Genomic DNA, 14,411 nt, shown 5'->3' on the forward strand with positions numbered 1-14,411 from the left:
TACAGTTCTCTATCCCCTTCGCCACTTCTTAGTTTTCATCGTCCTGTGATTTTTTTGGGACAAACAGCATGTTCACATGCAGGTTGGTACAATAACTTGCAGAATGGGGTCAGATACAAACTAACTATTGTGAATTTATAGACTGTCAGCACACTGAGTATAAGTTACAGGCAGGTGATGATGATGTACCCTGAATACAGGACTATAATCTTTTACAGATAACATGCTTTTCAGAAACACTTTTCTGAGTTTCCTTGAAAAGGGACCAGGGCTTGATATGACTGACCTTGGTGTTACAAAACAAAATGCTTTTTTTTTTGTAACCATTTGTAAAAAAAATTTTTTTTGTAGGCAGCCTGCTTTGTTCTGGTTTTTGTAGATGCTGCTTGGTCTCTGTAGTGCTTGGAGCCTCTCAGGGTAATGGAAACAGATGACTGGCCAGTGTGAACCAATTTGCAAGCTTATGTAGTTGTAGGAGGCTTATTTTGAACTGACAAGTCTCAGTGGAAAATTGTTGTACCTGCATCTTCTGTCAAGTGTATTGCCTGTCTTTGCATATTTAGACTCAGTTTTTCACAGTCCAATATTTTGTACTTACATAGCTTGATATGGCTGGAGGAGGAAGGCTGTCAGCAGGGATAAGAATTAATTCACCAAGCTGAAAGAACCCAAAAGGACAAGCTAACAAAACTGTATCACCAGGAGTTTCTGAACAAAATCTTTCACCCATGCTTTCCCACCCCACATAAAAAAAATCTGCAACAACTGTATTTTGAATTGGAAATTATTAGGATGTAGTGCAATAGTACCTGCAATTTTCTCCATCCATTTCGAACACGGATAAAAACCTCACTGGTTTCACTCAGATAGATTAGCGTACCTTCTGCTACCAAATGAACTTTTTCCAACATACCCTCAATGTTTCGGAATGTTGTAACCTGTCAAGTAGGAAAATGAAACACACTTCATCAGACACACAAAACATTTTGCAAGTTAAATTGTTAAACTGTCATTTGAACACATAAATATCAAGGCTTCTTCTGCAAGAAATGCTGATTAAGTCAGTTTTACATCATTTCATGCAAAAAGCTTCAGTAACATAAATATCTTGCTACTTTGGCATACTGGCATGATCATTCTGTGTATTGTAGTAGAATGACACCAACAGTTGATTTTGTACAGATTGAAGATCATCACACCTCTACAGTTTAGTGTACTAGATCAAAATAGCAGAGCTCAGAAGAGATTTGATAAGGCTTATAAATATCATACAATTCTAGATAAATTTGATTCTATTATATTTTTCTTAGTATCATTGTGATGTCTTTTCTTTAAGGATGTTTTCTTCCATACTTTTCTTTATGTTTCCAGATGCCTCTGGTTTACACAGCAAGTATTTTTCAATTTCTCTTTTATAGATCATCAGGAGGCTTAAACTGATGTCTGTCAGATACGGACATTGCCCCTATTACCTCTGTCACCTGAAGATAAGAACACAGTCCTCTCTAAGAGGAGCTCTACACTCTGCTTGACGATTGCATTTAGTGTAAAATCAGGGGCAAGTTTCTTGTAAATGTCATGTCTTGACACTTGAGTGTCATTTCTTTCTTATTTCTTCAGTGTCAGAAGGCATACTCATGCTTTATGAATCACACAGACCCTGCTATATGTTTGCATACTGGTTTTTAATGTTTGTTTTGACCTATCTGAGACAGTGGCTTCCAGGCCGTAATAGTCTTCTACCTTGGGGCACCAGTCTTTGAACAACTGTTCCTCTCCTAATCTGTAGTCATTGTCAGGTCCTGCATCTCCACGAGAAGAGGTAGTTAGCAGAGGTGTCCCAGCACTATCAAAACTGGCCAGCTGCAACAAGGCTTTCACCATCACATCCCAGGTTAACTTCAATAAGTATTTGCCACGCCTTGCCCCAGGACAGCCACCAATCTGTCACAAAGTTTCAAAAGTTCATCTACTGTCTGTGCTGTTTCTTCATCCTCTTCAGGCCAGTCCACTCTACTTCCTGCCTCTGCATTCTTCCTTCTCCTCTTCCAGGCAGCCTCTCCTCATCCAAGCCCCCTTTTTCTCCCAGGGTCTCTCCTACCTCCAGGGTGCTCTCTCTCCTCCCTCTGCTTCTTCCAGGTCTTTCTTCACCCAGTGCTCTTCTTCTATCCTCCTTAGAGCTATTTAACTACTCAGCAGGAACCAGCCACAGCTGCACCTTATCCATGTCAGCCAACCCACCGCCCCAAAACAAGCCCACAGCTGTATATTGTCAATGTTAATTAACCTTCCTTCATTCCTCTATAATTTCTCTACAGAGGTATGACACTATAGTGGGAAGGCACTAAGAAATTTACACTCGTGTTCTTGTTAGTCTATTTGATGTGATGTAAATGATCTGAAAGTCTGCTTGTTTATTGGTGCATTCTCAAATGATTGCCCCAGATATCCAGCCAATTTCTTTTCTATCGTAATGTGAGAACATGGAAAAGGAAAAAATTGTCACAACCCCCCTGTGCTAGCTTGAATCTCCTTTTTTTTCAGAAACTACAAATATTTAATTTAGAAATTAACAAGACAGAAGTCTTAGCTTGCTTTTTTACCACATAGATATCTGGGATGCAATTCTGATTTGACTCACACAGTAAGAAAAGGAAACAAATTTATATGTGTTCTCTGGCACAACAATTTTTAGACTTGCTAGGGAAATGTAGTTTTCTTCTTAGAATCAAATGGCCTATATTACTGAGCTTTAATACAGTAATGTAATGCGTTTTTTTCACTGAAGCTGGGCATTCAGTAGTTATTCTGGTATCTCAGCTTGTTAAGTTGGCACACTCTTTCAGAGAGATTGCTTTCAACATGGAATATGCAACTTTTCATTACTTTAGCATGCCATCAATCTGCATTTGTTTGAAAAGGCTGTTGCTAACAAAGCAACGGACAGGCTTCTCCTGTTGTCACTTTTACCAGCTATATGGATTCCCTGCCGAAAAATCATGAGGTTCAGAAAACTAGAAAACATTCTAATAAACAAAAACATAAGATGGAGCTTTCCTCCCTTCCTCAGTGCTACCAATGACTACAGAAAGATTTGAAGCAAGGTTTTAATGGCAAACTTCCTTGTTTTGTTGTCTTACCAGATTCCTGCTTGCAGGTGACCCTGGCTCTCCAGGAGGACCTGGTGGCCCAGGCATTGCAGCTGCTAAAATAAAACAAGCATACAATACATGTTGAAGGTCATCTTTTTTGACATAGAAGGTGAGTGACACAAAGAGAGGACTTAGCAGTGGTATCTAGGAGTAGTGGGAGCTATAAATAGCCATAGGCCTTACATAGTCAAGTTCTGAATAGCTGTGTTCAAACCAACTACAGAAAATGTGTTCTAAGGATTTTTTAAAAAAGCAATGGTGAAACAGCCTTTTCTCTGCTGTTTGGGAGCTTAAGGTCAACAGATTGCAATCTGTTGCAGATGCTCTGCAAATGAAGAACCAGATCCACTTAAACTGACCAGAATGCTCTTCTACTAGCTGCTAATGGTGTGCATGTGGAAGAGGAAGAACATTTAGCTCCTGCCCATATAGGGTTTGAGGGAGTCATTACAACTTCTACTCTAAAAGTAAACAAAAATAAACTTTTCCTTAAATAAAAAAATCACAAGTGTAAGATCAGCTGATATTCCAAAGTAACAAAGAATTCTCCAGTGGTATGAACTTGAACTTCTAAGACTGAAGTCCACAATGTCTAGTGCCTAGTACCTGTCTCTACTCCAAAGCTGAACTTCTTCACCTTGAGTTAAGCCCCTGTTTTCTGCAGTAAAAGCTCCTTTATTTTAGTGAAGGAAAGAAGGAAAGATATGGAAGACTGAAAGCAAGCATCTCTTGCCAATGCATAGCATGATAATGGAACTTTGAAGCCATTTAGAAGAAAGAGCTTCTACATGTGGACCTTGCTGAGCATCTTGGTGTGTCCCAGCAAGGCTCTGTAGCTGAGATCTGGGCAAATCTTGCATTAACTGTAAGTGAAAATTCCTTCTGTAGGGGAGAAGAAAGTTGTAAAGTAGGGGCAACAAAACATGTTCAGCAGTATCCAGGAGAGTACACTGGTATACTGCTGGGAGGGAATATAAAACTCAGTCAGAACTCTGACTGGGAACTGAAAGGCATGATGAGAGCTAGGATGACATGGAAGAAAGAGATCTAACAGCTGATGGATAGCTGTCGAACTACCTGAGCATGGGGAAGTCTAGCATGTCCTAGCATGCTGGTGAATCTGGAGTATGAAGCATGCACAGGGAACTGCAAGGTTCAGCTCCTAACCGCTCCCCAGTTCCTACCTTGGTGGGCACTTCAAAATGGCATTCAGCTGCTCTTAGCTATTCCACACAGTGCTATAATCCCAAACAGGGACAGAATTGCTCTTCAAAACTGAAGGAGAAATGGAGGAATGGAGGAATAGCATCTGAAACCAGCCTCTGCAGAAATTTTGGTGAGCACATCTGCTAGCCCTCCCCACAATAACCAAAATCCACTCCTCCGCAGTTTGCTGGATATAGCAACTAGACAGACTGGAGGGGAGTAACAGAAGATAAGCTAAAGGAACATACCTTCTGCCTTTAGAATTTTCAGAGGAATCAGGATCACAGTGATCTTCAGTGAAAGCAGAGCAATAGATTCCCCTCCACCCCCACAAATACATTCAGTGAAGAAAAAGTATTGACTACCTTCTCTTTTATTGTATCTTTCTACTCTGAAGTATTTGATAGTAAGACACATTTTTAAAATATAGTTTGAACTATTGAAGACTCAGTAAAGGCTACCCCTGAGAGTACTGCTGCATTCTACAGCTTGCTTTTTACTGATCTGTAAGTATTGAATTAGGAAGGTCCAGTTATATACCAAGAAAGCAAGTTCTAATGTTCAAAAATATTTGGTTTTGTGAAACCTGGAGGATCCTTGAAATCACATTTTACAAATCCAAGAATCTATGCTCTGAAGCATTTGCAAGGATCCTGCAGAGCAGTTCCTTCATGCCAATGGTGGGTGAAAAGGGTTCAGTTTTCAGGAGTGCTCAGTTATTTATCTGCATATAAGCTATTCCTCTTTCTCCATATTACAGTAAGTAAGAACTTTAACAGGTAACTGTGCCTTCAAGATAGGAAATAAATAAACATCTGTGTTCATAACATTTAATAGAATGGACATCCGTCAGCGTGCTGCCTAAAGAAGCTTTATACAAATTAAAGAGGAAAATGTGTGAGAGGATGATGAAGAGTAATGGCAGAGAGGATAAGCAGAAGTATAGGGATGGAGTACTAATAATAATTTGTTTTGTCTGACTGGATCTCTTAGCAAATATTCAGAAGTGCTTAATATAAATTATACAGGAAAAGGCCTGAAGGCCTTTATGGACTTTATGTATGCTGCGGATCTGTCCATATTATGATGATCAGGAGCTAATTCAGGTACAGGTCTATGTCCCAACATTGAACATACTAAGGATTTCTCCTTTCTGAAATATTCTTCAGAGGATGAACTCTTCTGATAGACACTCAATTAATTATATTTACTGGATGACAGATTGGAAGCCTCATCTTGTCCCTGAGCAGCCATATAAACCAGTCTGACCAAGTTCAAGAAATACCTGGAAATAACAAATCGGAGGCTGCTCCCCAAACTAGCATACTGGAGGCACAGGTCTTGTGGGAAAACAGACTGATCCTTGTCCTCAGAAATGGAAATCTGTAATAGCTAGACCTGCCCAAATTTTAAGCAGTACAGATTTGCATGATAGCCTCGCTATTCGGCTAACAACTCCCTTTCTGTTAGTACGTCATCTTCAGCTGCGATTAAGGAATGCTTTCCCTGGCTGGATTCCCGTGCTGGTCACAGTTCCCAGAAGGAGGAGTCCCAGTCACTCACTCAGGCAGGCCTGCTGAGTAGAGGGGCCCAGGACCCCATTCACCAGAGCCTAGTCTAAGGGGTGGACATTAACAGTATGACGCTTGTCACTAGAGGTCCTGTAACCCAAGAGGAGTCAAAAGCATGACTGTCTTTAACTGTGACACTTGTTTTATAGCCACCTATTCCTTTTGATGCAAGTTTGAGATAATACACCTGAAGCTCCAGTGCTACCTGGTTTGCAGGGTACCTCCCCTCATGTGACTATCTGTGGCACATTCTACTCCTTTTCTAATCCAGTAAGTTGAAAATATTTAGAGGTACAGTAACCAACCCTCCCAAAGTTTTGTTTCTATCCGTCATTTGCATAACAACTAGTTTTTAGAAGCAGTTCTCTAGCAGTTTCATTCTAGGCCTAAAATCTACTGTGGGTACTGCCTTTATATCATAGAATCACAGAACCATTCAGATTGGAAAAGACCTTTAAGATCAAGTCCAACTGTTAACCCAGCAATTCCAGGTCCATCACTAAACCACGTCTCTAAGCACCACATCTACACGTTTTTTAAACACCCCCAGGGATGGTGACACCACCACCTCCCTGGGCAGCCTGTTCTAACGCTTGACAACCCTTTTGGTGAAGAAATTTTCCGCAATATCCAATCTAAACCTCCCCTGGCACAACTTGAGGCCATTTCCTCTTACCCTATCACTTCTTACTTGGGAAAAAGAGACCAACCCCCACCTCACTAAAACCTCCTTTCAGGCAGTTGTGGCGAGCGATCGGGTCCCCCCCGAGCCCCGTCCTCTCCAGTTCCCCCTGCCTCCCCCCTCAGCCTGTGCCCCAGCCCCTTCCCCAGCCCCTGCCCGGCTCTGGACACGCTCCAGCCCCTCAGCGTCCCTCTGGCAGCGAGGGGCCCAGGGCTGAGCCCAGGGCTCCAGGGGCGGCCCTGACAGGGCCCGGCGCGGGGGGACGGGCACTGCCCTGGCCCTGCTGGCCACGCCGCTTCGGACACCAGCCAGGGCGCCGCTGGCCTCCTTGGCCACCTGGGCACGCTGGGGGCTCATGTTAAGTGGCTTTGACCAGCCTCCCAGGACCTTTCCCACTGGGCCCTTCCCAGCCTCCTGCCCCCAGCCCGCAGCTGCTGGGGGCTGGTGTGACCCCCAGGCAGGACCCGGCACTGAGCCTTGTTGAACCCCATACAATTGGGCTTTGTCCCACTCATCCAGCCTCTCCAGAGCCCTCTGCAGAGCCTTCCTGACCTCCAGCAGATCAGCACTCCCCCCAGCTTGGTGTCATCTGCAGCTTGCTGAGGGTGTACTCGATCCCCTCATCCCAATTATCAATAAGGGTATTAAATAGGACTGGTCCCAATGCTGAGCCCTGGGGAACACCACTTGTGACTGGCTACCAGTTGGATGTAGTTCCATTCACCACAAGAAGAGCATCTTGGCCCACAATTTAGGCAACTGCTCAATTTGATAGCTTTACAAAGCTCTTAAGGCAACCTGTTGCATAGACTTCCTCCCAGCCACAGCTGCAGTAAGATTCTTCACGCAATAGTACACCCATGGCACTAGACAGTGAAAACATTTTTGCAGAGAAATTGTCCCTTTTGTGCTCCCAGTTCCAACTCACCACCTAGGAGAAATTGGTAGAGGGCAGGAGGGGAGAGGGGAGCAACGTACCTGAGGTGTGCAGGGTGGGTGGGCAGATGGAAGAACAGGTGGAAGCGGCAGGAGGGCAGTGGCAGTGTGTGTGGGGCTATAAGCACATGCTGAAACACTTGCATATTCAGTGAAAAGCAAAATCACATCCTCTCACCTGAGCCATATATTGCAGGGGGGCCTGGTGGGCCTGGTGGGCCAGGTGGGCCAGGAGGTCCAATTTTTCCATAACCTGGTAAGCCAGGTAGGCCAGGTAACCCCGGTGGTCCTCTGGGTCCAACAACTGAATCCCCTTTTGGTCCCTATCAGTGATTAAAAGTACTTCTTTGAATGTATCAGTTTCACTGCTGCAGAGTCTTCATCTCTGGTGGCAACATTTTCTGAAGGTCTGCTACTGCACCAGAGGGGCATGCATATTAATGGAAAATTAAAAACTTGACCATGTACTAAACTAGATTCAAGAATTTAAATTTCAGAAAGCTTTTTGAAAGTTCTTGCACCTATTCCTAAGTAGCTGATACTTGCAAAACTCTCAACAGTACTCTCAAAGTCCTGGATCCCAACTTTGCTTGTGCTAAAACTACTTGCTTTGATGTGCTTATAAGAATTTGTCAGAAGGTGGAAAGCTTTAACATAAAGTGTGTCCATGCAGGGTGTATGTCTCATGACAAGTGTTGGTTTTCCCTCCTGTGATCAAATGTCAGCTCCTACCCCTTAAGCTCTCCAGATGCCAGTCTTCCAGATCAAAAAGGCTCCAACTCTCCACATTTCTGGTTTAGCAGTGTGTCCTGAGCCTGAATGAGGAACCCTTTGCTCAAGATGGCCTGCATACATGGAACAGTTTTTGAACCCCAGACTGGGATAGTTCAGCTGCACCATCCAACTCCTTCTTGCCAGCGTAACAGTTTCTAAATGGGGAGATTCTAAATTCTCAGCAACGTGGAATAGTGCCAGGGAGATTTTTGAAGGTGGGTTTGCTAATCTGACACTTTTCCCTCAGCTGTGACCCACCCATTCATGTTTCTCAGCACAGAACATGACAACAGAGTAATGCAATGCACACATTTGTTGCCAGATCCCAGGGATAAACTAGTTTCCAAAAAATTAGTGCATTTCATTCCAAAGCAGCTGTGGTGGCAATTACTAGAAGGTAAAACAACTAGGTAAAGATTAGACAGTGGCTGAATTTTATATGAATGTTCCAGACAGGTACACACTGGACTTTTCATTCATGTTTTTGGATTACTGAAATATAAAATACGATTAATTATTTAGATGGTCAATAATTTTCAAATCAGCCTCTAACTTTATATAGCCTATTTTGGCATTTATGGGCATGTAAGTAGTAGTGTCACAAGTTATGTGTACTGCCTTCATTTCCAATGATATAATAGCACAAATCTACATACTGATGTAGCTGTATTAAGACAGCTGAGCATAACATTACATCAATTTTTCATAGTAAATCAATTTTGTGCACAACAGTGAAGTGTCTGTGTTTATGCCTAACACAACTGTTTCATATTCACCTAATATGAATGAGGTTTTATATAGATCTTAGCATCAGCTTGATGTTTGCCTTTTTAGTGCCTTCTAAATTAAAACAATGGGTACCCACAGCTATTCCTATACTACAATTTGTGTGACTTACAACTAATCCTGGTCTTCCAGGTGGTCCAGGGGGTCCTGTCAGAAAAAAACCTCCATTTGGTTCTCCTTTTTCTCCTTTTACACCAGTGACTCCATTGTCTCCTTTTTCACCCTTTAAAGAAAATGTATTTTAAAACATTGAGCTGAAGTGAGATCAGAACTCCATGCACTGATGTTTTAAAGTTATATGAAATCTCTGAGCTTAATAAAGAAAAGCCACTGCTTAAAATCTTTTGGGCATCACTTCCTTCTTCAGTGATAAGGGATAGAAAGGAATGCTCTCTCTATCAAGGGTGTCTTAGGGCAGGGGCTGGGGGAGGTGGAGGCAGAGAAAATGCCTCTTGCTGTTTCCTGCTATTCTACCCAGCAAAACCTTGCTCTGTGCTGTAGCTGGAGGAAAAGAGAAAGTCAGAAGAAGCATGAAAGCCTGGCTTTCTGCTTTTCTCCATCAACAAGGAAAAAGCAAAGCAAGATTGTCATGAAATGGACAGATATTTAAAAGTATGCAGCTCAGTGAAGATTACGGTGCATTGGACAAAACAGACAGGCGGGGGTGTATACCAGGATAACAGAAGAGACACCACACAGAACTGCAGATGCTTTGAACTGCATGTCTTCTGTCCATTGTTGATTATCAGTTAGCTTGGGGAACAGTAACTGCATGTCTTCTGTCCATTGTTGATTATCAGTTAGCTTGGGGAACAGTGATAGGTAAGAATTGATAAATACTCTCATTGTCTCTCTGTGCAAAATGAGCCACAGCAATTGTAGGTTCCACCTCACTTTATTTCCTTCTGTTTGCCTGGGGTTTTCCCTTCAACTTTTTTGGTCTACTTTGTTTCACTTTCTGAGAAATAAACATGTGAATAGAAGAGGCAAAGGATAAAACAAGAACGGCAGGTAGCTGCAGAAAGCCAGTAGAGATGGCTATGTATAGCCCCTCCTCTGACTTTTCCTCTTTTTAGTCTCCCACTAAACAGGACTATAAAGCTTTCTGTAAGGCATGCCATTTTGCAGAGATGAAGGACTAGATGAAAAATGAGTTCTTTGTAGCTAAAGCTGTAAAGCTATAGCCACTGCTCTATAAGATCCAGAAGCCGTATAAGCTCTGTCATGCATTCACAGGCACAGGAGTAACTTAGGTGCACTCAGCCAAGCAGAAACAAAATCTGAAATCCAGACGGCACTGAGTCCTTCAAGGAAACTGACAGTACACTGCTTCTGCTGGCATCATTACACGGTAACATGGCTCATTTTTTTCAGATCTTCTACTGAAAAAGAGTGTTGTTCACTTAAGAATATTTAAAATGATATTGCATTGGTATTCATTTTTGTCACCTGAAGCAGTCAGGAGAATAATGGAACAGAGAAAGACCAAACACATCAAGGTGTGGGTATACTTTCTTGCCCGAGATTCCAGGAAAAGTAGCTTCCATTACTTCATTTTATTCAGTGTGTTTAAAAGATAAATGGTATTACACAGAACTGACACCACCACCGCCCCATGTGTTAATTGTTGCTACATTTTTTATAGAAGCCCTTTAGGTAATGGATGTTTCTTACCTGAGCTGAAGGGAAACAAAAGTATTCATTTATGGCAGATAATTTGTATCAACTTACGTTAGGTAACAGTGAATTATGACTTACTTTAATACCACGGGGAAGGTAAAAAGTCTCAGTAATAAAGTTTTTTTTTCTTTATGTACTACTAACATCTACTATCTCTATACTTGTAATAAACTTGTCTATGTAGCTGGACTTTAAGAAATTAATATGATTTGTAACTGCTGATGCTCTTACCTGTTTTGTCTATTTCACCATGCTGTGCTGTTTTATGCTTAATTTATATGAAAGTACACTTTAGAAAAGGCTTAACCGAATTCAAACACAAATGGGATAAAATTACCTTTATGCTATTAATAAAGTGGCTGAAATATGGTGGAGGCAGAAGTGGACCTGAAAAATGGAAGAAAATACAATAAATGACAATAATTAACTGTAATTTCTCTTTTTAAAAGCACTGCTTTGGATATTACTGTTTTAGGAGTTTTAAGAAAAATTATTCACAGTAATAACATTAACCTTTTAACAGATATTTTTAGTTTGGTTTCCTAACAAAGTGTGCCCTGTCTTGTCTGTCACTCCTCCACCTTAATAATTTCTGAATCTGATTGTGAGTTTCAGACAAATATGAAAGCAAAGAAGGCTCAAAGATTAAAAAGTCCCAGTTTTCTGGAAAAACAAGAACAACAACAAGAGCATCTGGGCAGAGGGTGAAAAAGAAGCATCCACATTAACCCCTTTGATGGAAACTAAGGCAAAAGAAAATCTTCCTGTATGTTTTGCCAGCAGTGGGGTGACCAATCAGTATTTGTGTTACCTTTCATGCGAGGACAGTACCATAACTGACAAGAGACTGTTACTGTGCTGCTGATGACAGAATAATTGTCCCTTGACAATTTTCTGCAACAAACCCCAATACCAGTATCAGTGGTTATACCACCTGTGTTATGTTGTCTGACAATGGTGGTCAGCCAAAGGTGTTAAACCAGGACAAAAAGTCTAAAAAGTCTTAAAATATTCTTTGTTTGGCATACGCTTGGAAAAAAGTCTATTTTACAGCTGCCTATAATGGCTCAATGCATTTTCTTCAAATGTGTTCTGATTAATTTTAGAGATCTTTGGGTCCAAGGCTATGACAGCCACAGGACCCAATCTCAGCATGCTCTCTTAGGTACAGTTAAGTCAAGTAAGCATTGTATATGTCTGTACTCTTGGACAGAAATGTATTCCCACTATGGCAGCTGTTTTGATTTTATTCAAACCCTGCCAATTAGAGCTTGCTGCAGTGATTTGCCTGGTCCACATGAGGGGATGGGGAACAGACAGGTGGAATGGAATGGTGTCCTTCTCAGGCGTTGCTTAGTAATCTCTACCCTGGCCAATATCTTAGGTCTTTATAGGATGACCAGCAAACAGACTAGGCCTAGGCAAGGTGTATGAGATAAAGGGAAGTCACCACTCAAAATGGAAGTTAAAAATCTGTGGTAGGAAACCACTAAGTTCTACCTATACTGGTAGCTAAACTGCATTAGCCCAGTTCCTCAGCCCCAGGCAAAGCAGCACAGCTTCTATCCATACAGCTAGATGTCCTCACTCCCAAAGCGTGAGAGACTTACCTATACAGCCTACTGCACCCGTCGCTGGCTTAAACTGCCCCCCAGACCCCCCTGGCTCTGGGAAAGTGTTACTAGTTGTAGGCTGAATCCAGCCAGGAAACATGGGTACAATTAAATCGCAGAACAATTGTCCTCAGTGTCCTGAGTCAGTTTAGCTCACTGCTGTACACAGCCAGTGAAGTTTGCCTGCCATGGCTTCTCCATAGGCAAACCTAGCTCAGTCCCCTTCTGTAGACATTCAGTGGAAGGCTGGCAGGCAGTTCTTGACAGGACCTTTAGGGACCTTAACACTAGCCAGCAAGAAACATACTTTGTTGTGTAGCTTCTGCTGGTAGACCAGAACATTTCATTTCAGTTTGTTTTCGGGTTTTGCTGAAACAGACTAACAGGACTTTGCACTTCCTTAATCAATGGCAAAATCATGCCCACTCAACCATCAAAGTCACAGAACTTTGGTGACCTTTCTTTCAGACGCTGCTTTCAGATCGGGGAAGACAATGTTTTGTTAGTGGGTAAAACACTGGATTTTTGTTAGAAATTCTACAAGAGTGATACCATCAGTAAAGATGTCATACTTAATAAAAAGAGTTAAATGTTGCTATCCTGTGAATCAGATGCACAAAGTAACAGGAACTGTTTAAAGAACATATTAAAGAATATATTGGGCATCAATGAAAAACAATTCAAAAATTTCACGTACATCATCTCAAAGGCAAATTCTTATAATTACGTCATTGTTGGAGCTGGAGCAGCAGGGTGTGTATTAGCCAACAGGTTGGCTGAAGACCCTCTCAGTACTGTACTGCTTTTGGAAGCAGGCCCTAAAGATACCCTTCTAGGTAGTGAAAGACTCATGTGGAAGATTCATATGCCTGCTGCATTAACATACGACCTCTGTGATGAGAAATGTAACTGGTATTACCACACAACATCACAAAAGCATATGAATAACCAAATTATGTACTGGTCCAGTGGAAGAGTGTGGGGTGGCTCCTCTTGTCTCAGTGCTGCAGTATACATTTGTGGGCATGCACATTATTATAGCTGATGGAGCAGGGAAGGGGCTGTGGGACAGGACTATGAACATTGCTTGCATTAAATGCAGAACCTGGGAGAGAACAGACATGTTCATGAGGGATAAGCCAGTACAGAAGAGAGAATTTTCTTAATTTCTGTTTAGGAATGGTTCTAGCTTCTTTTTACAAGTTTATTGATGACTAGGAAGCACTAACCACTTATTTTAAGGCATTGGATATTGGTCAGAATAAAAATTAATTAGGGCAATACAAGAAACAGATTTATTAGAACAAACAGATGTCCTATTAAAAATAACCAAAATATCATCTTCAGTGAACAGGACTATGTCTTTGGAACAAAGACAGAAATATCCATATAGATGTAGTTTTGTATTCATTATCAACACATTAGAAGAAAAAGATTATAAATATGGCATAGCAACATTAATTTGATATACTGCTTCTTCTGTTTCAAATTATTTCTGGCACTGACCAAAGCCTTATCTCAGTATATGAGACTCTTAAAAAAATGTATAGAAAAGGAAAAGTTTGGAACAGCAATATTTTCAAATAGATGCTTGTTTCTGTAACTATTTTTGAATGTGTAAGAATTAGCAATGTGTATCAACTTTTTGATACAGAAAAGTAAAACTTTGGTGAGAAGCATCTGTTATGATGCTCCTACAACCAGTGAATTGATATTTTTAGTTCACACAGACTTTTTATGAGTTTCACAAATAAAGCGTAGAATATTAAAAAGCTGGTTGAAATGGAGATCATCTAGTTCTACCTCCTGCTGGAAGCAGGACTGTCACCAGCAAAGTACTGCCTTGAAGTTAAAATACAGAGGTGTGTTACCCTGAAATAGGCAGCACTGGATTTTAGCCCAATTGGTTGAAAAAGATTGACAGCAAAATGGTATTTCAGGAAGTGGACATGATGCCTTTCTAAGATTTCAAAAATTTCTGACCAGCCAGTTACATTTCAGTATCTATTCT

The 14,411-nt window shown here is 41.4% G+C and overlaps 1 protein-coding gene across 9 annotated transcripts in view; it reads right to left on the reverse strand.

Moving 5' to 3' along the window:
- Positions 1-14,411, reverse strand: part of COL15A1 (collagen type XV alpha 1 chain) — a 171,947-nt gene that overhangs the window by 23,925 nt on the left and 133,611 nt on the right. For all 9 annotated transcript variants that reach the window (XR_013927186.1, XR_013927187.1, XR_013927188.1 and 6 more), the window contains exons 33-38: positions 11,125-11,174; positions 9,220-9,330; positions 7,726-7,870; positions 3,141-3,205; positions 810-938; positions 599-658 (exon numbers count right to left, since the gene is read on the reverse strand). Coding sequence is in view for 6 of the 9 variants with exons in the window: in XM_080381190.1 (XP_080237316.1) it covers positions 599-658; positions 810-938; positions 3,141-3,205; positions 7,726-7,870; positions 9,220-9,330; positions 11,125-11,174 (560 nt within the window). In the remaining 3 variants the exon portion in view is untranslated. The remainder of the gene's footprint in view (positions 1-598; positions 659-809; positions 939-3,140; positions 3,206-7,725; positions 7,871-9,219; positions 9,331-11,124; positions 11,175-14,411) is intronic.

Source organism: Falco punctatus (genome assembly GCF_963210335.1).
Source record: "Falco punctatus genome assembly, chromosome: 3".
NCBI classification, from domain to species: Eukaryota; Metazoa; Chordata; class Aves; order Falconiformes; family Falconidae; genus Falco; species Falco punctatus.